Source organism: Lissotriton helveticus, chromosome 3_1, assembly GCF_964261635.1.
Source record: "Lissotriton helveticus chromosome 3_1, aLisHel1.1, whole genome shotgun sequence".
In the NCBI taxonomy this organism is placed as follows: Eukaryota; Metazoa; Chordata; class Amphibia; order Caudata; family Salamandridae; genus Lissotriton; species Lissotriton helveticus.
The window spans coordinates 1197082420-1197106575 of record NC_136061.1 but is presented as its reverse complement, the minus strand read 5'-3'; the positions used below and the strand labels follow the sequence as shown (position 1 = coordinate 1197106575).

General features: G+C 51.1%; 1 protein-coding gene across 1 annotated transcript in view; it reads right to left on the bottom strand.

The window, feature by feature from the left end:
* The window catches only part of LOC144823367 (uncharacterized), an 888205-nt gene that overhangs the window by 598756 nt on the left and 265293 nt on the right, over positions 1–24156 (bottom strand). Inside the window, exon 5 of the mRNA XM_078681837.1 lies at positions 478–549. Coding sequence (XP_078537963.1) covers positions 478–549 — 72 coding nt within the window. The remainder of the gene's footprint in view (positions 1–477; positions 550–24156) is intronic.

The following is a 24156-nucleotide window of genomic DNA, read 5'->3' as shown; positions in this document are numbered from 1 at the left end:
ATTCATTCATTCATCCCCAGTAGGCAAACTCAGGCAGACACACAGGTTCGGTTACTCACTGTGCATGCACTGCTCCATACAGGCGTTCATCCGTTATTCATAGTATGCACAATGACACAGAGGATCAAACCACTAGTGCCGGCAGTGTGGGGGAAAGCCAACTCCTATTCATTCCGACCAGCACTACATAGCGGCAGTTGTAGATGAGTGTCACAAACACACTATGGGGAAAATGTAACTGTCTCTCTCTATTGCAGAGAGAAGTCAATGTCATGCCTCTATCAGGCATCTTGGGGATCGGCCATATAAAGTTCAGCTTAGGCTTCATGTGGCCAAATGATGAGTTGAGACCTTCTTTTTGCATTAACTCGAGTTTTCTTTGTGTGCATAACATTTAAAATCACGCCTTGTGTAAGTGAAGCCCATGAAATTCAGGTAATTCTGAAAAACGTTTTTGTTACCAAAAACTTGAATTACCTTCAGTTGAAAGAATTTGAGAACTTGAGCTACATCGAAATTCTGATCAGCGCACAGCATGTCTCCAGCAATCTAGGTAAAAAGAAAAAACAAAAAGGGTTGCATCATAGATTTTATAGAGAAGAGTGTATAATGCTATTTATTACCATTATTAAGTGTGGAGTGCTGGAGTAGTCATGACGAGCGACAGGTGAAATCTTAGGTGGGTCAGGATGTCCCTCCCCTCCTTTAACAATGGTAATTATCAACATATTATTCTCTGAACATCTGCATATATGATGTACACCATGCTGTGCCTTCATGCACATTATTTATAACCAGAGGTATTTGAGCGGACTCAGAGCTCAATCTCATTGTACAGATTGGTAGCTTTGAAAGTGAGTACATAATATCTACAAGACATTCGTCATAAAACAATTCATTAGAATATAAAAAACACAAAGGCTTATAGTGAAATTAAACATACATTTGTATTATACAAAGCTCAACTCCTAAAATAACTACAAACAATATACTAAATTGCAAACTGTATAGAAACAATTTCTGTATAGTTTCTAAAAATGAAGCTACAGCAACCATCTGGCTTATTGTGTCTAATCAATTCGCTATTTATTTACAAGAGTGTAATGGCAATGTTGTATGGAGTGGTGCAATAGCAGTTAACTAAACATCTATATGGGATGGATATAGGAAGTGAATAAGCACCGTGAGCGGGCAGTTGAAACGTTATAAAGCATGGGAGTTTAAGGTTACAGGGTGAAAGCAGGTGGGTAGATAAAGGAGAACGATAACGGGAGAGGCTAGATGAGAGTGAAAGGTAGAATACCGCTTGTACACTGCTAGGATGAAGAGGAGGGTGAAATCCATATGATTCTTAAATGCTCAATTTGGAGCCTGTTTTGAGATAAATAAGTAAGGGGAAAGATGCGGAAGGAATGAGTATACAAGGAAAGGGTAGAAATATGGTTCACAGCAAATAGCATTTCTCTGTAATTTAGTGTGTGCTAATACGTGCAGACATGATGTTAATTTCTGTTGAGAGCATAGAAGAGAATATAATCGGACAGGAAAGGGCGATGATGATTGTTAATGTTTATGAAATCTGCAGATGGTAATTACGTTTTCTTATGATCTTTCACAGCGACCCCCGAAGAAGGGCATTATGCCCGAAATGCATTGGGTCATTTGTTTTCGAATAAAATGCTGCCTGAAAGGAACCTATGCCTCAGTCGTGCTCTTATGGAAAGTGTTAGACCTGGCATCTTTGGCGTGGTTTCCCCCTATCTTTTTGCCTCTACCTCCTGTATTTTTGATGCTGTGCTGGATTTCGTTTTTGCTGGTTTAGATGCTTTGGACACTCTGCCACTGCTGATCAGTGCCAGAGTGTAAGTGCTCCCTGTGTAAGTTGTTATTCTGATTGAATATACATGTTTGGCATATTTGTATCACCATGAAGTCCCTAGTAAAGTGCACTGGGTGTGCCAGGGCTGGTGATGACAAATGCTACTAGTGGGCCTGCAGCACTGATTGTGCCACCCACAGGAGTAGCTCTAAAATGGTGTCTCAGGCCTGCCACTGCAGTGCCTATGGGCAGTTTAGAACTGCCATGTCCTCCTGGTCAGTGTCCCCACTGACCAGGCCTAACCCTTCCCTTTTCGTGCACATCAGTCGCCCCTATGGAAGGCCCAAGGTACCCCCCTGGGCAGGGTGCAGTGTATGTGAAAGGTAGAGCATGTACTGGTGCAGGTAACATGGTCTGGTAGTGAATTACAGCCATTTTCGTTTTTCACTATTGTAAGGCTATCTTGCTCCATAGGTTAACATGGGGGATGCTGGCTACAGTGGTTAACAGCATTTCTTCCCATAGGAACAAGATAGGACATAAGTATCTAGTATCCCTGAACTCAGAATTTAATAACACATCTTTTAGGAAAGGTTGTTTTTAAATCCTGTGTTTGAGAACAGCACTTTTAGAGAGTTGCTGTTCTCTTGTCTGACCCTTCTGTGTGCCTGGGCCTGTTTGTGTATTGACTGTCTGGTTTGTGAGTGACAGGGGCTGGGGAATTCCCCAGCAGGATGGATGAGTCAGCACTAGGCTGAATGACTGCAGTTGCAACTGGAGTGGTGGGAGGAGTTAGCACCTCGGCTGAATAGGGCTGTGCCTGCCTTCCACAATGCTGGCTCCACCCCCCCTGCTGGGCGCCTGAGGACCCTGCCCCTCACTCTGAAAGGAAGCCAGAAGCCAGCAAAACAAAGTACTCAGGATCCACCCAGAACTGGTTCAGACCGGGCACAGGGCCCACATGCACCAAGAGAACAAAGACTTTAGGGGTATAAGTACAGGACCCCTGACAACAGAAAATTAGATTATCCTGGAAATCAAGAAGGAACCTCTGCCAAGGAGAAAGCTGACTCTGAAGAAGGAAGATTGTCCTGCTGTTGCTCTGCTGGACTGACCTGCTGTTGCTTTGCTGCCAAGGAGAGGGGAAGGACTTTGCTGTGTGCTGTGTCCCCTGTCTTGAAGTAATCTCCAAGGGCCTGAGAAGAGCTGGCTCCCTGTTTTTGAAGTCCCAGGAACAAAAGGACTTCACCCCCAGCTTCCCTGAACTCTGCTGAGAGAGTTCTGTCCCTCTTAGAGTGCTTGATCCAGTTGTGGGGCCTCTGGAGGTTGGACCAGTGCTGGGAAGCTTGAGACTAAGCTTGAGTGACTTTTGAAACTGAAAAGTGTCGCATCGCTCGCTTGCGGAGCGCATCCCCGACAGTGCGAGAAGTTTCCCGCCGCTACGGAGGTCGAGATCGTCGCAGCGCCTGACGCCGCTGCCAGAGATGTCGCATCCTTCGTTTGCGGGACGCACCAGACCGGTGCGGGAGAATCGGACATCGCTGCGAGTGTCGTCGCAGAGCCTGTCGTCGCTGGGTGAGAACGCCGCACCGCTTGCTTGCGGACCGCATCACGTCGCTGCGAGTGTCGTCGCAGAATCATCGCATCGAGGAGCTGCGAGAGAAAGGATCGCCTCTGGACCGCGCATCGTCGCCCCGGAGATTGTCGCAGCCCCTACGAGATCGTCGCATCGTGCCTTTGCGAGAACAGACTTCCTACGGAACCTACGCACCGGAATCCATACAAGTGGCCTTCCTCCCCATACAGACCGGATTCGTCGCAACACGCCCGCTGCTGCAGCGGGGCTGTCGCATCGCCTCCCCAGGATCTCAGGAGCAACGCATCGCTTGTTTTCCACCGCACCAGCTTCTGCTTTTGGAACTTTGTTGCAACTAAAGGTACTGTGAGTAAACGTGACGCAACTGTGAACTTTTCACGCATCTGTGGTTTATTTTACCGCAACTTGAAGAATTTTAACGCAACCTTAAGAACTCTTTTGAAACCATATTCGTGAACTGTGTATGTTGGATTTTTGTCGTTTTGGTCTTGTGTAGTTTAGATTAAAAATACCTTTATTTTTCTAAACTGTTGTGGAGTCAGTTTGTGGTGTTTTCACTGTGTTACTGTGAGTGTTGGTACAAATACTTTACGCATTGCCTCTGGTTAGCCTAGACTGCTCGCGCCAAGCTACCTAGAGGGTGAGCGGAGGTTATCTCAGAGGGTTATCTCCTTGCCCTGACTAGAAGCAAGGGTCCCTATTTGGACAGTGGTACCTACCTCTGCCAACCAGAGACCCCCAGATCTAACATTGGTGGTCAGGCGGTGGGATTTGAACTTGTATTTGTACTTGACCCACAGTAATTGGTGTACATCACTAGTGAGTGCAGACCACTACGCCACCGCATACTACTGGTTTTTGGTTTTGATTCTTTTTTTTTCTATTTTTGAGTAACTCTTCCAAGCATCATGTCTGTGAAAGGAAAGGCACCCAGTCAGGAGGCAGAAGAAGAATTAGAGTTTTGCATTGAAGATTTGTGTTCATACAAAGTTGAGCAACTTAGGAAATTCTGCCTTGAGTTTGAGTGCCCCATAAAAAGCGCCTACAGAAAGGAGGAGCTGCAGAAAATCTTGAGGGCCCATTGGGAGGCTCAAGAGGGAGATGATGTGGTGGATGTGGAAAACAGTTTTCACAGCAAGGATCTGCCAGTGGGCAGAGTAGGCTCAGGAGCTGGCAGCAACCACTCCGGTAGGGGCCTCACCCAAGAAGAGTTACAAGAAAATCAGAGAATGAGAGAATATGACTTGGAAGTCATGAGAATGAAAAGGGCAGCGGAAGACAAGAGAGAGGCTCGTGCCCTAGAGGAAAGGAAATTGCTTTTGGCTCATGAGTTGAGCATGAAAGAACTGGATCTTGAAGCCAAGAAGGTGGATGCCAGTTCTAATGGTGGCAGCGCGCAGCCAGTGCATGGGGGTAAAGTATATATTCCCAAAGACCTGGTACAGAATTACCATAGGAGTGAGGATATTTATGCCTGGTTCACTTCGTATGAAATTGCATTGAAGATGAATGGTGTGCCTGATCAGCATTGGGGGGCGGGCCTGTGGAAACATTTTGAGGCTTCTGGGAGGAGTGCTCTAGAGCCCTTAGAATTAGCAGGTGCCATGACCTACCCCAATATGAAGGAGGCCTTATGTCTCAGGTATGGCCTTACCCCAGAGCAGTACAGACTGCAGTTTAGGAACTCCAAGAAGATAGAGTCTGAGACTTGGATGGAGTGTGTGAATTTGTACTCGCGTGCACTGGAAGGTTGGATGAAGGGCAGTAAAGTAACTGATTTTAAGGGGTTGTTGCATTTAATCAGTTGGGAGCACTTGAGTAGTCTTTGTGTTCCAGAGCTGCGCCAGCATCTTTTAGACAGCAAGCTGACAGACCCCATTGAGCTTGCTAAGGAGGCGGACCGCTGGACCAGTACCAGGGTCAACAGAGGAATTGTGGGTACCACAGCCAAAGGTGGGCAGGGTCCCCAGCAGAAGAGTGGGGGGGACAAGGGTAACCAAAAGGAGTTCTCAGAAGGGCCCCAAAATAGTTCCCAGGGAAAGGAATCCCAAACCCCCAAACCTAAGCAGCCATGGCCCTCTAAGGGCAGGCGGGACAATAAAGACAACAGGGGCCCACCTACCTGCTATCACTGCAATGAGGTGGGCCACATAGCTCCAAAATGTCCCAAGAAGAAGCAAGCACCCACTGGTGCCCCCACCCCAGCGTTAGCTAGTGTAGCTTTGGGAGGGGATTTGGTTTCTAGTGATTGGGGGGAGCTAGCAGTTATGACCCTTGTCTCTCTAGGAGACCAAGAGATGGTCCAGGAAACCTTACTGCCCTCTAACACTAAGAAATATGGGCAGAAGGTGACCATCAATGGGAGGGAGATTGAGGCTTTGAGAGACACAGGAGCCAGCGTGACATCCGTGAGGTGTCAGTGGGTGTCTGAAGAGCAAATCATCCCTGGTGTACTCCGCCCTGTAGTGGCAGCTGACAGCTCAGTGCGCCTCTGCAAGCTGGCGAAGGTTCCCTTTGAATGGGGGGGGAGTCTCTGGTCTTTTGGAGGTAGTTGTCAGTGATGCCTCGCCTGTAGACTGTCTGTTAGGTAACGACCTGGAGAGTTCTCCATGGAAGGATGTGGAGCACAGAACTCATTTGGAGATGTTGGGTCTGCCTGCTGGATCTGTGTGACCACGCGTGCTATGGCAGCCAGTAAGGGTGATTCAGCGGAACTGGAGCCTGAAACAGTGGTCCAGAGACCTGTCAGGAGAGGAAGAGGCAGAGGGCATGGGAAACCAGCCCCAGCCGTTCCCACGGTCCAGGAAGGAGCAGAACCTGAGGGGGATGCCCTGGAACCTACAGGGGAACATGTAGCCGAACTGGGAGAATTGCCTGAGCTGACCCATTGGCAGCAAGAAGGTGGTCCCTCCAGGGAGGAATTCTGCAAGGCGCAGAAGGAGTGCCCTTCCCTCGAGGGTCTGCGGCAACAGGCTGTAGACCAGGCAGCAGGTGGAGCAGCCAGAGATCACTTTATCTACTGGGAAGATGACTTGTTGTATAGTGAGCCTAAGTTTGCTGAGCCCGGTGCAGCCTGTGTGCTGGTGGTACCCGAGCGCTTCAGAAACTTCCTAATGGGTCTGGCTCATGACGTGCCTCTTGCAGGACATCTGGGGCAAGACAAGACCCTAAACCGGCTTGTCACCCACTTTCACTGGCCCCAGATGAGAAAGCACGTTGGTTCCTTTTGCAGATCTTGCCAAACCTGTCAAGCCAGTGGCAAGACTGGAATGAAGCTGAAGGCCCCCCTTCAGCCCTTCCCAGTAGTGAGCACCCCTTTCGAGCGGGTGGGCATAGACATCGTAGGGCCCCTGGATCCCAAGACGGCCTTAGGCAACAGGTTCATCCTGGTCTTGGTGGACCATGCCACTCGGTACCCGGAAGCAGTCCCTCTCAGGAGAATCACAGCACCCGTTGTGGGCCGTGCATTGATGGGGATCTTTTCCCGTGTGGGGTTCCCCAGAGAGGTGGTCTCCGACCGGGGTACCAACTTCATCTCTAGGTATATGAAGTCTCTGTGGGAGGAGTGTGGGGTAACTTATAAGTTCACCACTCCTTACCACCCCCAAGGAAATGGGTTGGTTGAAAGGTTCAACCGGACCCTGAAAGGTATGATTATGGGCCTAGCGGAGCCCATGAGACGCAAGTGGGACGTCTTGTTACCATGCCTGTTGTTTGCCTACAGGGAGGTGCCTCAGAAGTCCTTAGGGTTCAGTCCCTTTGAACTCCTGTATGGCCACCCTGTTAGAGGACCTCTCTCACTGGTAAAGGAGGGTTGGGAAAAGTCCCGTGGGAAAACCCCCCAGGATGTGTTCAGCTATGTGCTGGCCATCCGCAACCAGACACAACGCTTCAGGAAGCTCGCTCAGGCGAACCTGGAAGCAAGCCAGGAAGAAATGAAGAGATGGTATGACCAGAATACCACTCTGGTCGAATTTCAACCTGGGCAGAAAGTGTGGGTGATGGCGCCAGTGGAGCCTTGTGCGCTCCAAGACAAGTGGACTGGGCCATATGAGGTGGTGGAAAGGAAGAGTGAGGTAACCTACCTGGTTAACCTGAGGACTCCCAGGAAGCCCCTGAGAGTCTTGCATGTGAATCGCCTCAAACCACACTTTGAGAGGTCTGAAGTAACCATGCTCATGGCTACAGATGCAGGAATGGAAGAGGATAGTGATCCTCTCCCTGACCTCCTGGCAGTTAAGGAGCAAGATGGGTCAGTGGATGGTGTGGTCCTCTCGCCCACCCTGACCCCAGAACAGCAGAGTGACTGTCGCCAAGTGTTGGGTCAGTTCTCCTCCCTGTTCTCCCTGACCCTAGGAGTCACCAACTGGTGCGTCCATGATGTGGACACTGGAGACAGTCTGCCTGTGAAACAGAAATTTTACAGGGTAGCTGACAAGGTCAGGGCCAGCATCAAGGAAGAGGTTTCCAAGATGTTGGCGGTAGGGGTGATTGAGCCCTCCAGCAGCCCCTGGCATAGCCCAGTGGTCTTGGTCCCCAAGAAAGCTGCTACCCCCGGTGGCCCTCCAGAACTCTGGTTTTGCGTGGACTACCGTGGGCTCAATGCGGTCACGAAGACTGACGCACACCCCATCCCCAGAGCTGATGAGCTTGTGGATCGGTTGGGAGCTGCCCGGTACCTCAGTACATTTGATTTGACTTCGGGGTACTGGCAGATTGCCTTAACTGATGGGGCCAAAGAGAGGTCTGCATTTTCAACGCCAGAGGGGCACTTCCAGTTCCGTGTCATGCCCTTTGGGTTGAAGAATGCCCCTGCCACATTCCAGAGACTGGTTAACCAGGTACTGACCGGGCTGGAGGAATTCAGCGCCGCATACCTGGATGACATTGCTGTGTTCAGCTCCACGTGGGAGGAACACCTGCAACACCTCTGCGAAGTGTTGAAGGCTCTGCAAAGGGCAGGCCTCACTATCAAGGCCAGCAAGTGCCAGATAGGGCAGGGATCTGTGGTGTATTTGGGACACCAGGTGGGAAGCGGCCAGGTGGCGCCCCTACAGGCCAAGATTGATACCATTCTGGCTTGGGAGCCCCCCAAGACCCAGACAGAGGTGAGGGCCTTTTTAGGACTCACCGGGTATTACCGACGTTTTGTCAAAGGATATGGCACCATTGTCGCCCCTTTGACAGAACTCACTTCCAAGAAGTTGCCCAAAAGAGTTGACTGGACTGACGCCTGCCAAACTGCTTTTGAAACCCTGAAAACTGCTGTGCACAGCGCCGGTGCTCAAGGCACCTGACTTTTCCAGTGAGTTCATAGTTCAGACAGACGCTTCAGAGCATGGTGTGGGAGCAGTACTCTCACAAATCACTGAGGAGGGAGGAGACCAGCCGGTAGCCTTCATTAGCAGGAGACTACTCCCCAGGGAACAGAGGTGGAGTGCGATTGAGAGAGAAGCATTTGCTGTGGTCTGGGCTCTGAAAAAGTTGAGGCCCTACCTGTTTGGGACTCACTTCCGTGTTCAGACCGACCACAGGCCCCTCAGATGGTTAATGCAGATGAGGGGTGAGAATCCAAAGCTGTTGAGGTGGTCCATCTCCCTACAGGGAATGGACTTTACGGTGGAACACCGCCCTGGTACAGAACACGCCAACGCTGATGGTCTGTCCAGGTTTTTCCGCCTTAGTGAAGAGAACTCCCAAGAGGGTGGGTAGTTCTCCCCACTTTCAGCTGGAGGGGACACGTGTTAGACCTGGCATCTTTGGCGTGGTTTCCCCCTATCTTTTTGTCTCTACCTCCTGTATTTTTGATGCTGTGCTGGATTTCGTTTTTGCTGGTTTAGATGCTCTGGACACTCTGCCACTGCTGATCAGTGCCAGAGTGTAAGCGCTCCCTGTGTAAGTTGTTATTCTGATTGAATATACATGTTTGGCATATTTGTATCACCATGAAGTCCCTAGTAAAGTGCACTGGGTGTGCCAGGGCTGGTGATGACAAATGCTACTAGTGGGCCTGCAGCACTGATTGTGCCACCCACAGGAGTAGCTCTAAAATGGTGTCTCAGGCCTGCCACTGCAGTGCCTATGGGCAGTTTAGAACTGCCATGTCCTCCTGGTCAGTGTCCCCACTGACCAGGCCTAACCCTTCCCTTTTCGTGCACATCAGTCGCCCCTATGGAAGGCCCAAGGTACCCCCCTGGGCAGGGTGCAGTGTATGTGAAAGGTAGAGCATGTACTGGTGCAGGTAACATGTTCTGGTAGTGAATTACAGCCATTTTCGTTTTTCACTATTGTAAGGCTATCTTGCTCCATAACATGGGGGATGCTGGCTACAGTGGTTAACAGCATTTCTTCCCATAGGAACAAGATAGGACATAAGTATCTAGTATCCCTGAACTCAGAATTTAATAACACATCTTTTAGGAAAGGTTGTTTTTAAATCCTGTGTTTGAGAACAGCACTTTTAGAGAGTTGCTGTTCTCTTGTCTGACCCTTCTGTGTGCCTGGGCCTGTTTGTGTATTGACTGTCTGGTTTGTGAGTGACAGGGGCTGGGGAATTCCCCAGCAGGATGGATGAGTCAGCACTAGGCTGAATGACTGCAGTTGCAACTGGAGTGGTGGGAGGAGTTAGCACCTCGGCTGAATAGGGCTGTGCCTGCCTTCCACAATGCTGGCTCCACCCCCCTGCTGGGCGGCTGAGGACCCTGCCCCTCACTCTGAAAGGAAGCCAGAAGCCAGCAAAACAAAGTACTCAGGATCCACCCAGAACTGGTTCAGACCGGGCACAGGGCCCACATGCACCAAGAGAACAAAGACTTTAGGGGTATAAGTACAGGACCCCTGACAACAGAAAATTAGATCATCCTGGAAATCAAGAAGGAACCTCTGCCAAGGAGAAAGCTGACTCTGAAGAAGGAAGATTGTCCTGCTGTTGCTCTGCTGGACTGACCTGCTGTTGCTTTGCTGCCAAGGAGAGGGGAAGGACTTTGCTGTGTGCTGTGTCCCCTGTCTTGAAGGAATCTCCAAGGGCCTGAGAAGAGCTGGCTCCCTGTTTTTGAAGTCCCTGGAACAAAAGGACTTCACCCCCAGCTTCCCTGAACTCTGCTGAGAGAGTTCTGTCCCTCCTAGAGTGCTTGATCCAGTTGTGGGGCCTCTGGAGGTTGGACCTGTGCTGGGAAGCTTGAGACTAAGCTTGAGTGACTTTTGAAACTGAAAAGTGTCGCATCGTTCGCTTGCGGAGCGCATCCCCGACAGTGCGAGAAGTTTCCCGCCGCTACGGAGGTCGAGATCGTCGCAGCGCCTGTCGCCGCTGCCAGAGACGTCGCATCCTTCGTTTGCGGGACGCACCAGACCGGTGCGGGAGAATCGGACATCGCTGCGAGTATCGTCGCAGAGCCTGTCGTCGCTGGGTGAGAACGCCGCACCGCTTGCTTGCGGACCGCATCACGTCGCTGCGAGTGTCGTCGCAGAATCATCGCATCGAGGAGCTGCGAGAGAAAGGATCGCCGCTGGACCACGCATCGTCGCCCCGGAGATCGTCGCAGCCCCTACGAGATCGTCGCATCGTGCCTTTGCGAGAACAGACTTCCTACGGAACCTACGCACCGGAATCCATACAAAGTGGCCTTCCTCCCCATACAGACCGGATTCGTCGCAACACGCCCGCTGCTGCAGCGGGGCTGTCGCATCGCCTCCCCAGGATCTCAGGAGCAACGCATCGCTTGTTTTCCACCGCACCAGCTTCTGCTTTTGGAACTTTGTTGCAACTAAAGGTACTGTGAGTAAACGTGACGCAACTGTGAACTTTTCACGCATCTGTGGTTTATTTTACCGCAACTTGAAGAATTTTAACGCAACCTTAAGAACTCTTTTTGAAACCATATTCGTGAACTGTGTATGTTGGATTTTTGTCGTTTTGGTCTTGTGTAGTTTAGATTAAAAATACCTTTATTTTTCTAAACTGTTGTGGAGTCAGTTTGAGGTGTTTTCACTGTGTTACTGTGAGTGTTGGTACAAATACTTTACGCATTGCCTCTGGTTAGCCTAGACTGCTCGCGCCAAGCTACCTAGAGGGTGAGCGGAGGTTATCTCAGAGGGTTATCTCCTTGCCCTGACTAGAAGCAAGGGTCCCTATTTGGACAGTGGTACCTACCTCTGCCAACTAGAGACCCCCAGATCTAACAGAAAGTCTCTGACACATTTGGACACTAGAAACTTGAAAATAAGCAATGTACACCCAACGTCTGGACTCGTTTCAGAATTTTGAATAATGGGACAAAAACTGTGATAAGAATGAGAACATTGAGTAAATACTAAATAATTTGATTCAGATACATGTAGACCGTAATGGCACAATATGCTGTGCATTTGTTTGGGACGTGACCACGCCCCACTCATGTGATACTAGTACCTGAGTGCCATGGGGCATGGCGCTATAGCAATCTGCACGCTATCCTTGTACATACTGAAAAAAATAGATTAAGATTGATAAAAATATGAACATGAGGTGTGTATCCTGACTCTTCATAAATGTCTTCATAACTGATGCCCTAAACCAGGAAGCACCCATGGATTAAAACAAGAAGGAGAACATTAGAAAATAAGAGCCCACACGTTTGAACAACAAAGTGGTTCGTGACAGTTGGTGTGGAAATCGATTTTGTTAAGGACATTTTCTGTGAAGAAATGATCATGAAAACCTATTGTTTAACATTATTTACATTCAGCCTGCTCCTGAATGACGTGATTAACTTTGATTGTATGCTACGGCACGACACCCGCAAGTGCAGTGCTAGTACACGGCATTATGGGAAATGAAGTTTTGCAAGCTAAAGTACCAGGTGCAATGTATTGTAAAATCGGGAGAATGGGAGTTTTTTGAATCTGTGAACCTATGGGGTGACTGAAGGGATGGGTTTAAAAACAAGAGGGATTGTGGGATGCATTTGGATTTTGGTGGAAGAAACAGCGAGGGTGGAGGGATTTTAACGGCAATTTGGCAGGTATGTACAAGAGTGTAATGGCAATGTTGTATGGAGTGGTGCAATAGCAGTTAACTAAACATCTATATGGGATGGTGTTAGACCTGACACCTTTTGGCGTGGTTCTTCCCCCATCTTTTTGCCTCTGACTCATGTGTTTTGATGCTGTGCTGGATTTCGTTTTTGCTGATTTAGATGCTTTGGACACTCTGCCACTGCTGATCAGTGTCAGAGTGTAAGTGCTCCCTCTGTAAATTGTGATATTGATTGGCATATTTGTATCACCACGAAGTCCCTAGTAAAGTGCACTGTGTGGGCCAGGGCTGGTGATGACAAATGCTACTAGTGGGCCTGCAGCGCAGATTGCGCCACCCACATGAGTAGCTTTAAAATGGTGACTCAGGCCTGCCAGCGCAGAGCCTGTGTGCAGTCAGTGACTGCCATGTCAGCCTGGCCAGTGTCCCCACTGGCTAGGCCTAACCCTTCCCTGTCTGTGCACATCAGTCACCCCTATGGAAGGCTCAAGGTACCCCCCTGGGCAGGGTGCAGTGTATGGATAAGGTAGAGCATGTACTAGTGCAGGTCACATGCTCTGGTAGTGGGCTGCAGCCATCTTATGTGCTCACTGCTGTAAGGCTATCTTGCTCCATAGAGTAACATGGAGGAGGCTGGGCCCATGTGATACCAGCCTATCTTCCCATAGGAACAAGATGGGACATAAGTGAAGGATATCCCTGAACTCAGAATTTAATGACACATCTTTTAGTGAAGGGTGTTTTTAAATCCTGTGTTGGAGAATAGCACTTTTAGAAAGTGGCTGTTCTCTTGTCTAAACCTTTCTGTGTGCCTGGGTTTGTGGAATGCCTGCCTGGTCTGGATGTGACAGGGGGGGGGCTGCAGAGCCCCAGAGGAGAGGGTCGGAGCCATCCCGGGGATGAAAGGGCACATCTGCCTGCCTGGGAGGTGGGAGGAAGGAATGCCTGATAAGTGCTGGGCTGTGCTGGTCTGCCTCCCGCTGCTAGCCCCCTCCTGATGGTCAACGGACACCTCTGGCCCTGAAGCTGACAGGAAGAAGAAAACCAGAGACACCTCAGTGCTCCGCAACCCCCAGAACTGGTTTAGACTGGACCAAGGGCCTCCATGCACAAAGACTTCAAAGAACTTCAAAGACATTGAGGGGTATAAGGAAAGGACCCCTGACTACAGAAGTTAGATTCTGAAATTCTGCAACCAAGAAGGAACCTCGGCTGGAAGGAGGACGGCTAGAGAACCAAAGGAAGATTGCCTTACTGTGTGCTCTAAGGGCTGCCCTGTTCTACTGTCTACCTGGAAGCTGAGGAGAAGAAAGGGGCTTTGCTGTGTGCTGTGACCCTGCCTACTTGAAACTGCCAAGACTCTGCTGTGTGCTTTGTCTACAACTGAATCTCCAAGGGCCTGAGAAGAGCTGGCCTCCTGTTGGGAACCCAGGACTAAAGGTTCCTAAAGCTATCCCAGAAAACGGCTGAAAAATCGTGCTGTTGGGACCCGAGACGCGTGGTGCTGGACTGCGGAGCGTGAGGAAGGGATCGGTGTGCTCATCGGCACATTAACCGTGAGGGTCGGAGGCTTGTGGAGCCTCCCCTCGTGAAATCCGCTCCCAGGTGGTGGCAAGGTCGAGAGGGGGGTCTAGTCGAGACCAGCGCCCTTGAAAACCCTTTGCCGCCAAATCACCACCGCGGCCCGGGGCCAGGAAAACCCCCCGCAACTTGCTCCGAGATCCAGGAGCTGCCGCGGTGAAGAACGAAGCCGCCGCGCTCCCATTGGTGGAGGGAGCCGAGCCCCCTCACTAACGCCGCGACGGGATTGGCCCGTGCGGCGCAGCGTCATCAGCAGGATCGGGCCGTGATTGGCCCGCGGAGCGTAGCGTCATCGGCGAGGCCGTGCTGCCATTGGTTGGCGGCCTCGCGCTCAGAGGGGCTCGTCTGGAGAGCCGCGACGGTATTGGCTGCCTCGACTGAAGCTGCCGAGGAGCCGGGAGATCACCGCCGGGACCGGGGAAGAGACCCGACCCCGCCGAGGGACTTGGAAGCGTCCCGCACCCCTGGCCAGCCGTCCCCCCACCAGGTGAGCCTCACCGCCTCCCCCGCCGCTCGTTGGATTGTCGAGAGCGGGCGGGAGAGGAAAGGGGACCGGCCGGGGCGGGGACGCGTGCAATCTGCACGGCCGGCGCGCCTGAGTTTCAAGGAGGCGCGAGGCTGCACCTGGGACGAGAAAGAGTCCCCGAGCCTCGCGCAGAAGCGCATTGACAGCGCTTGAAGCCCCGAGGTGGGGGCCAAAGGGGGCATTGTGTTTATTGCTCGTTTTTAGAGCGGATCGAAGAGAAACCAGGGGCATTATTTTTAGACCCCTGATTTGAGAGACTTGAGACTATTTCCTTTTTCTTCTTTGATTCTGAGAACTGCCTATTTACAAGAACCATTAAGAATTAAGTGCAACCATTAAGATAAAATGCTATGTTGTCTAAAGAAGTGATTATCGTGCAACTGCTTCATTTACATGCTGAAACTAGATAAAGCTATATATTTTTATAAAATATACTTACCTGTGTGGTCTCAGTTTGTGGTGGATGGGGGATTATTGTTGTGTTAAGTGCAAATGTTATCCACATTGCCTCTGTTTAGCCTAGACTGCTCGCGCCATGCTACCTAGAGGGTGAGCAGGGGTTATCTCAGAGGGTTATTCCGTCGCCCTTACCGGAACCAGGGGTCCCTACTTGGGCTAAGGTACTTACCTCTGCCAACCAGAGACTCCCGGTTCTAACATTGGTGGCTCGCGGTGCGGATTTTGAACTAATAATTGCACTTGACCTGCAGTGATTTCTTGTACATCACTAGTCTAGTTTAGCAGAACAGGTTGCGCAAGATTTTTTCTTTTTTGGTGAAACCTTTTTAGTTGAAAAAGGGTAGGAAGTACCATGTCTCAGAACGCGCAAAGCGTGAATGTAGAAGTGGAAGTGGAATTTGACATCAAGGAGTTGCTCACCTATAACAAGGAGCAACTGAGAAAAGTCTGCAGACAGCTTGAATGCCCAGTAAGGGGCGGCGCAAACAAGGAAGAGCTACGGACAGCTCTGAGGGCCTGGTGGGAGGCCAAACATGGTGCCCCGGAAGCTGCTACTGGAGAGGGAGACACACAGGAGAATGGGTTTTTGCCCAGTGAATTGCCAGTGAGGAAGCCAGGGTCTAGGACCGGCAGCGACCACTCCAGTAGGGGTATGTCTCCAGAGGAAATAGAGGAGAATCAGCGAGTTAGGGCCCATGAGATTGAGCTTTTGAAGCTAAGAGCGGAAGCCGATGAGAAGAGACTGCGCCTGGAAGTTGAGAAAGAGGCGCAGGAGAGAGCGGCGCAGGAGAGAAGACATACTCTCGCTTTGGAGGAAAAGAAGCTCCAATTGGCTCATGAGAGGAGCATGAAGGAGTTGGACATCAAATATAAAGAGAGGGTGTCCAGTTCTAATGGTGGCAGCGCACAACCAGTACAGGCGGGTAAGGTATACATACCAAAGGATCTGGTACAGAATTATCAGAGGGGTGAGGATATTTATGCGTGGTTCAGAGCGTATGAACTTGCCTTAAAGATGAATGAGGTGCTTGAGAAGAATTGGGGAGCAGGATTGTGGAAGCATTTTGAGGCCTCTGGGAGAGATGTTTTGGCACCCTTGGAAGCAAAGGATGCTTTATCCTACTCCGCCATGAAGGAGGCTTTGTGCCTCAGGTATGGGCTCACTGCAGAACAGTACCGCCAGAAGTTTAGGAACTTCAAGAAGCTTGATTCAAGTACTTGGGTGGAGTGTGTGAGTATGTACACGCGTGCACTGGAAGGTTGGATGAAGGGCAGCGAAGTTACTGATTATGTGGGGTTGTGTCACTTGATTAGTAGGGAGCACTTAAGCAGTTTATGTGTCCCAGAGCTGCGCCAGCATCTTTTGGATAGTAAGTTAACTGATCCCAGTGAGCTTGCTAAAGAGGCGGACCGGTGGACTAGCACCAGGGTCCACAAGGAGGTGGTAAGTACCCCAGCCAAAGGTGGACAGGGTCCCCAACAGAAGAGTGGGGGGGACACGGGTAATCAAAAGGAGTCTTCTAAAGGGCCCCAAAGTAGTTCCCAGGAGAAGGTGTCTCAACCCCCCAAGCCTAAGAAGTCCTGGCCCCATAAGGGCCCGCAGGACAAGAAGACCCTCACTTGCTATGCATGTAGGGAGGTGGGGCACATTGCTCCAAACTGTCCAAAGAAGAAATCTGCACCCACTGGTGCTCCAGCTCCAGCTCCGGCGTTAGCCAGTGTAGCTGTGGGAGGGGATTTGATTTCTAGTGGGGAGAAGGGGTTAGCATTGATGACCCTTGTCTCTCTAGGAGACCAAGAGATGGCCCAGGAAACCTTGCTGCCCCAAAACACTAAGAAATACGGGCAGAAGGTGACCATCAATGGACAGGAGGTGGAGGCTCTGAGAGACACAGGGGCCAGCGTGACGTCTGTCAGGTGTCGGTGGGTGTCTGAAGAGCAAATTGTTCCCCAGGTACTCCGGCCTGTGGTGGCAGCTGACAGTTCAGTGCGCTACTGCAAGTTGGCAAAAGTTCCATTTGAATGGGGAGGAGTCTCCGGTATTTTGGAGATTGTAGTAAGTGATGCCTTGCCTGTAGATTGTCTATTAGGTAATGACCTGGAGAGCTCCCCATGGAAGGAGGTGGAGCACAGGACTCACTTGGAGATGTTGGGTTTGCCTGCGTGGATCTGTGTGTCCACCCGTGCAATGACAGCCAGAGCGGGCGGTCTAGCAGAGCTGGAGCCTGGAACAATGGCCCAGGGACCTGCCAAGCGAGGAAGGGGTAGAGGGCGCGGGAAACCGGCCCCCACTGTTCCCACGGTCCAGGAGGAGGCAGACCCGGAAGGGGATGCCCTGGAACCTACAGGGGAGCAGGTGGCCGAACTAGGGGAATTGCCTGAACTGTCCCAGTGGCAGCAAGAGGGTGGTCCCTCCAGGGAAGAATTCTGCCAGGCTCAGAAGGAGTGCCCTTCTCTCATTGGTGTGCGGCAGCAGGCTGCAGACCAGGCCGCAGGCCTGGGGTCCAAGGAGCATTTGATCTACTGGGAGGATGACTTACTTTATAGTGAGCCTAAGTTCGCTGAGCCCGGTGCAGCCCGTGTGCTGGTGGTACCGGAGCGCTTCAGGAACTTCCTACTGGGTCTGGCTCATGACGTGCCTCTCGCAGGACATCTGGGGCAAGACAAGACCTATCACAGGCTTGTCACCCATTTCTACTGGCCCCAGATGAAGACACACGTCTCTGCCTTTTGTAAGTCTTGCCAGACTTGTCAGGCCAGTGGCAAGAGTGGAGGGAAGCGCGTGGCCCCCCTCCAACCCTTTCCCGTGGTGAGCACCCCTTTTGAGCGGGTGGGCATTGACATCGTGGGGCCCCTGGATCCCAAGACAGCCCTAGGCAACAGGTTTATCCTGGTCTTGGTGGACCATGCCACTCGGTACCCGGAAGCCCTTCCGCTCAGGACAGTCACCGCCCCAGTGGTGGGCCGTGCCCTGATGGGGATCTTTTCCCGGGTGGGATTTCCGAAGGAGGTCGTTTCGGACCGAGGGACAAACTTCATTTCTAAGTATATGAAGTCCCTGTGGAGTGAGTGTGGGGTGACATACAAATTCACCACTCCTTACCACCCTCAAGGAAATGGTTTGGTTGAGAGATTCAACCGCACATTGAAGGGCATGATTATGGGCCTGGAAGAGCCCATGAGGCGGAAATGGGATGTCCTGTTGCCATGCCTGTTGTTTGCCTACAGGGAGGTGCCTCAGAAATCCTTAAGGTTCAGTCCCTTTGAGTTGCTGTATGGCCACCCTGTCAGAGGGCCTCTTACTCTGGTGAAGGAGGGGTGGGAGAAATCCCGTGGGAAAACCCCTCAGGATGTGTTCAGCTATGTGCTGGCCATTCGTAACCAGACCAAGCGCTTCAGGAAGCTCGCTCAAGAGAACCTGGAGGCTAGCCAGGAGGAAATGAAGAGGTGGTATGACCAGAACACTTCTTTGGTTGAGTTCCAACCGGGTCAGAAGGTGTGGGTGATGGCGCCAGTGGAGCCTTGTGCGCTCCGCGACAAGTGGTCTGGGCCATATGAGGTGGTGGAGCGCAAGAGCGAGGTTACCTATTTGGTTAACCTGAAGACTCCCAGGCAGCCCCTGAGAGTGCTGCATGTGAACCGCCTCAAACCCCACTTTGAGAGGACGGAAGTGACTATGCTCATGGCTACAGATGCTGGAGGGGAGGAGGATAGTGATCCTCTCCCTGACCTCCTGGCAGTCAAGGAGCAAGATGGGTCAGTGGATGGTGTGGTCCTCTCCCCCACCCTGACTCCAGAGCAGCAGGAGGACTGTCGCCAAGTCTTGGGGCAGTTTGCCTCCCTGTTCTCCCTGACCCCAGGTGTCACCAAGTGGTGCGTCCACGACGTGGACACTGGAGACAGTCTGCCTGTGAAACAGAAATTTTACAGAGTGGCTGACAAGGTCAGAGCTAGCATCAAGGAAGGAAGAAGTTTCCAAGATGTTGGCGCTTGGGGTTATTGAGCCCTCCAGCAGCCCCTGGGCTAGCCCAGTGGTCTTAGTGCCTAAGAAAGCTGCTACCCCCGGTGGCACCCAAGAACTTCGGTTCTGTGTGGACTACCGTGGGCTCAATGCGGTCACCAAGACTGACGCGCACCCCATCCCCAGAGCTGATGAGCTGGTGGATCGGTTGGGAGCTGCCCAGTACCTGAGCACTTTTGATTTGACTTCAGGGTACTGGCAGATTGCCTTAACTGACGGGGCAAAGGAGAGGTCAGCATTTTCCACACCAGAGGGGCACTTCCAGTTCCGTGTCATGCCCTTTGGGTTGAAAAATGCCCCCGCCACATTTCAGAGATTGGTCAACCAGGTCCTGGCAGGGCTGGAGCAATTCAGCGCAGCCTACCTGGATGACATTGCGGTGTTCAGCTCCACTTGGGAGGAACACCTGCAACACCTCACTGAAGTGTTGAAGGCTCTGCAGAAGGCAGGCCTCACTATCAAGGCCAGTAAATGCCAGATAGGGCAGGGATCTGTGGTGTACTTGGGACACCAGGTGGGGAGCGGCAAGGTGGCGCCCGTACAGGCAAAAATTGATACCATTCTGGCTTGGGAACCCCCCAAGACCCAGACTGAGGTGAGAGCCTTCTTAGGTCTCACCGGGTATTACAGACGGTTTGTCAAAGGCTATGGCACCATTGTGGCCCCTTTGACAGAGCTGACATCTAGGAATCAGCCCAGGAAAGTGAATTGGACTGAGGCCTGTTAAACTGCTTTTGACACCCTCAAAACTGCCATGTGCACAGCACCGGTGCTTAAGGCACCTGACTTTTCCAGTGAGTTCATTGTGCAAACTGACGCTTCAGAGCAAGGCGTGGGAGCAGTACTCTCACAGATCAATGATGAGGGAGGAGACCAACCTGTGGCTTTCATTAGCCGGAGGCTAATCCCCAGGGAACAGAAATGGAGTGCCATTGAAAGAGAAGCTTTCGCTGTGGTCTGGGCTCTGAAGAAGCTGAGGCCCTACCTGTTTGGGACTCACTTCCGTGTTCAGACCGACCACAGGCCCCTCAGATGGTTAATGCAGATGAGGGGTGAGAATCCAAAATTGTTGAGGTGGTCCATTTCCCTACAGGGGATGGATTTTACGGTGGAGCACCGCCCTGGTACAGAACACGCCAATGCTGACGGTCTGTCCAGATTCTTCCGCCTTAGTGATGAGGACTCCCAAGAGGTTGGGTAGTTCTCCCCACTTTCAGCTGGAGGGGACACGTGTTAGACCTGACACCTTTTGGCGTGGTTCTTCCCCCATCTTTTTGCCTCTGACTCATGTGTTTTGATGCTGTGCTTGATTTCGTTTTTGCTGATTTAGATGCTTTGGACACTCTGCCACTGCTGATCAGTGTCAGAGTGTAAGTGCTCCCTCTGTAAATTGTGATATTGATTGGCATATTTGTATCACCACGAAGTCCCTAGTAAAGTGCACTGTGTGTGCCAGGGCTGGTGATGACAAATGCTACTAGTGGGCCTGCAGCGCAGATTGCGCCACCCACATGAGTAGCTTTAAAATGGTGACTCAGGCCTGCCAGCGCAGAGCCTGTGTGCAGTCAGTGACTGCCATGTCAGCCTGGCCAGTGTCCCCACTGGCTAGGCCTAACCCTTCCATGTCTGTGCACATCAGTCACCCCTATGGAAGGCTCAAGGTACCCCCCTGGGCAGGGTGCAGTGTATGGATAAGGTAGAGCATGTACTAGTGCAGGTCACATGCTCTGGTAGTGGGCTGCAGCCATCTTATGTGCTCACTGCTGTAAGGCTATCTTGCTCCATAGAGTAACATGGAGGAGGCTGGGCCCATGTGATACCAGCCTATCTTCCCATAGGAACAAGATGGGACATAAGTGAAGGATATCCCTGAACTCAGAATTTAATGACACATCTTTTAGTGAAGGGTGTTTTTAAATCCTGTGTTGGAGAATAGCACTTTTAGAAAGTGGCTGTTCTCTTGTCTAAACCTTTCTGTGTGCCTGGGTTTGTGGAATGCCTGCCTGGTCTGGATGTGACAGGGGGGGCTGCAGAGCCCCAGAGGAGAGGGTCGGAGCCATCCCGGGGATGAAAGGGCACATCTGCCTGCCTGGGAGGTGGGAGGAAGGAATGCCTGATAAGTGCTGGGCTGTGCTGGTCTGCCTCTCGCTGCTAGCCCCCTCCTGATGGTCAACGGACACCTCTGGCCCTGAAGCTGACAGGAAGAAGAAAACCAGAGACACCTCAGTGCTCCGCAACCCCCAGAACTGGTTTAGACTGGACCAAGGGCCTCCATGCACAAAGACTTCAAAGAACTTCAAAGACATTGAGGGGTATAAGGAAAGGACCCCTGACTACAGAAGTTAGATTCTGAAATTCTGCAACCAAGAAGGAACCTCGGCTGGAAGGAGGACGGCTAGAGAACCAAAGGAAGATTGCCTTGCTGTGTGCTCTAAGGGCTGCCCTGTTCTACTGTCTACCTGGAAGCTGAGGAGAAGAAAGGGGCTTTGCTGTGTGCTGTGACCCTGCCTACTTGAAACTGCCAAGACTCTGCTGTGTGCTGTGTCTACAACTGAATCTCCAAGGGCCTGAGAAGAGCTGGCCTCCTGTTGGGAACCCAGGACTAAAGGTTCCTAAAGCTATCCCAGAAAACGGCTGAAAAATCGTGCTGTTGGGACCCGAGACGCGTGGTGCTGGACTGCGGAGCGTGAGGAAGGGATCGGTGTGCTCATCGGCACATTAACCGTGAGGGTCGGAGGCTTGTGGAGCCTCCCCTCGTGAAATCCGCTCCCAGGTGGTGGCAAGGTCGAGAGGGGGGTCTAGTCGAGACCAGCGCCCTTGAAAACCCTTTGCCGCCAAATCACCACCGCGGCCCGGGGCCAGGAAAACCCCCCGCAACTTGCTCCGAGATCTAGGAGCTGCCGCGGCGAAGAGCGAAGCCGCCGCGCTCCCATTGGTGGAGGGAGCCGAGCCCCCTCACTAACGCCGCGACGGGATTGGCCCGTGCGGCGCAGCATCATCAGCAGGATCGGGCCGTGATTGGCCCGCGGAGCGTAGCGTCATCGGCGAGGCCGCGCTGCCATTGGTTGGCGGCCTCGCGCTCAGAGGGGCTCGTCTGGAGAGCCGCGACGGTATTGGCTGCCTCGACTGAAGCTGCTGAGGAGCCGGGAGATCACCGCCGGGACCGGGGAAGAGACCCGACCCCGCCGAGGGACTTGGAAGCGTCCCGCACCCCTGGCCAGCCGTCCCCCCACCAGGTGAGCCTCACCGCCTCCCCCGCCGCTCGTTGGATTGTCGAGAGCGGGCGGGAGAGGAAAGGGGACCGGCCGGGGCGGGGACGCGTGCAATCTGCACGGCCGGCGCGCCTGAGTTTCAAGGAGGCGCGAGGCTGCACCTGGGACGAGAAAGAGTCCCCGAGCCTCGCGCAGAAGCGCATTGACAGCGCTTGAAGCCCCGAGGTGGGGGCCAAAGGGGGCATTGTGTTTATTGCTCGTTTTTAGAGCGGATCGAAGAGAAACCAGGGGCATTATTTTTAGACCCCTGATTTGAGAGACTTGAGACTATTTCCTTTTTCCTCTTTGATTCTGAGAACTGCCTATTTACAAGAACCATTAAGAATTAAGTGCAACCATTAAGATAAAATGCTATGTTGTCTAAAGAAGTGATTATCGTGCAACTGCTTCATTTACATGCTGAAACTAGATAAAGCTATATATTTTTATAAAATATACTTACCTGTGTGGTCTCAGTTTGTGGTGGATGGGGGATGATTGTTGTGTTAAGTGCAAATGTTATCCACATTGCCTCTGTTTAGCCTAGACTGCTTGCGCCATGCTACCTAGAGGGTGAGCAGGGGTTATCTCAGAGGGTTATTCCGTCGCCCTGACCGGAACCAGGGGTCCCTACTTGGGCTAAGGTACTTACCTCTGCCAACCAGAGACTCCCGGTTCTAACAGATGGATATAGGAAGTGAATAAGCACCGTGAGCGGGCAGTTGAAACGTTATAAAGCATGGGAGTTTAAGGTTACAGGGTGAAAGCAGGTGGGTAGATAAAGGAGAACGATAACGGGAGAGGCAAGATGAGAGTGAAAGGTAGAATACCGCTTGTACACTGCTAGGATGAAGAGGAGGGTGAAATCCATATGATTCTTAAATGCTCAATTTGGAGCCTGTTTTGAGATAAATAAGTAAGGGAAAAGATGCGGAAGGAATGAGTATACAAGGAAAGGGTAGAAATATGGTTCACAGCAAATAGCATTTCTCTGTAATTTAGTGTGTGTTAATACGTGCAGACATGATGTTAATTTCTGTTGAGAGCATAGAAGAGAATATAATCGGACAGGAAAGGGCGATGATGATTGTTAATGTTTATGAAATCTGCAGATGGTAATTACGTTTTCTTATGATCTTTCACAGCGACCCCCGAAGAAGGGCATTATGCCCGAAATGCATTGGGTCATTTGTTTTCGAATAAAATGCTGCCTGAAAGGAACCTATGCCTCAGTCGTGCTCTTATGGAAAGTCTCTGACACATTTGGACACTAGAAACTTGAAAATAAGCAATGTATACCCAACGTGTGGACTCGTTTCAGAATTTTGAATAATGGGACAAAAACTGTGATAAGAATGAGAACATTGAGTAAATACTAAATAATTTGATTCTGATACATGTAGACCGTAATGGCACAATATGCTGTGCATTTGTTTGGGACGTGACCACGCCCCACTCATGTGATAATCAATTAGCTATTGCATGTTTTTTAAAGAGTCAAGGTATCCACCTGGTGAACTGGCAACAAATAAGTGCAATCTAATAAAGGACAAAGTGCATCTTATTTAACTTGGAGGTTACATATACAAATATCTATCTACACATTTATTGTAGGCATCAAGCGTTTGATCAGCCACCCAGGGTTTATACCCACCCTTTTTATTTATTTATTTATTTATTTATTTTTATTTATTGATATTTTCAAACAATATCATAAACAGTACAAACAACATGCCAGTTGCCAATCAATAACATCCATTGTTGGACATCCATGTACTTGCATCATAACAGCGGGTAATAGATATACATCCCCTTGTCCCCATATACTGTAAACAGATGATACGTCGTCTACACAGAATAAGGCCTGAAACATCAGTACAATTTTATAA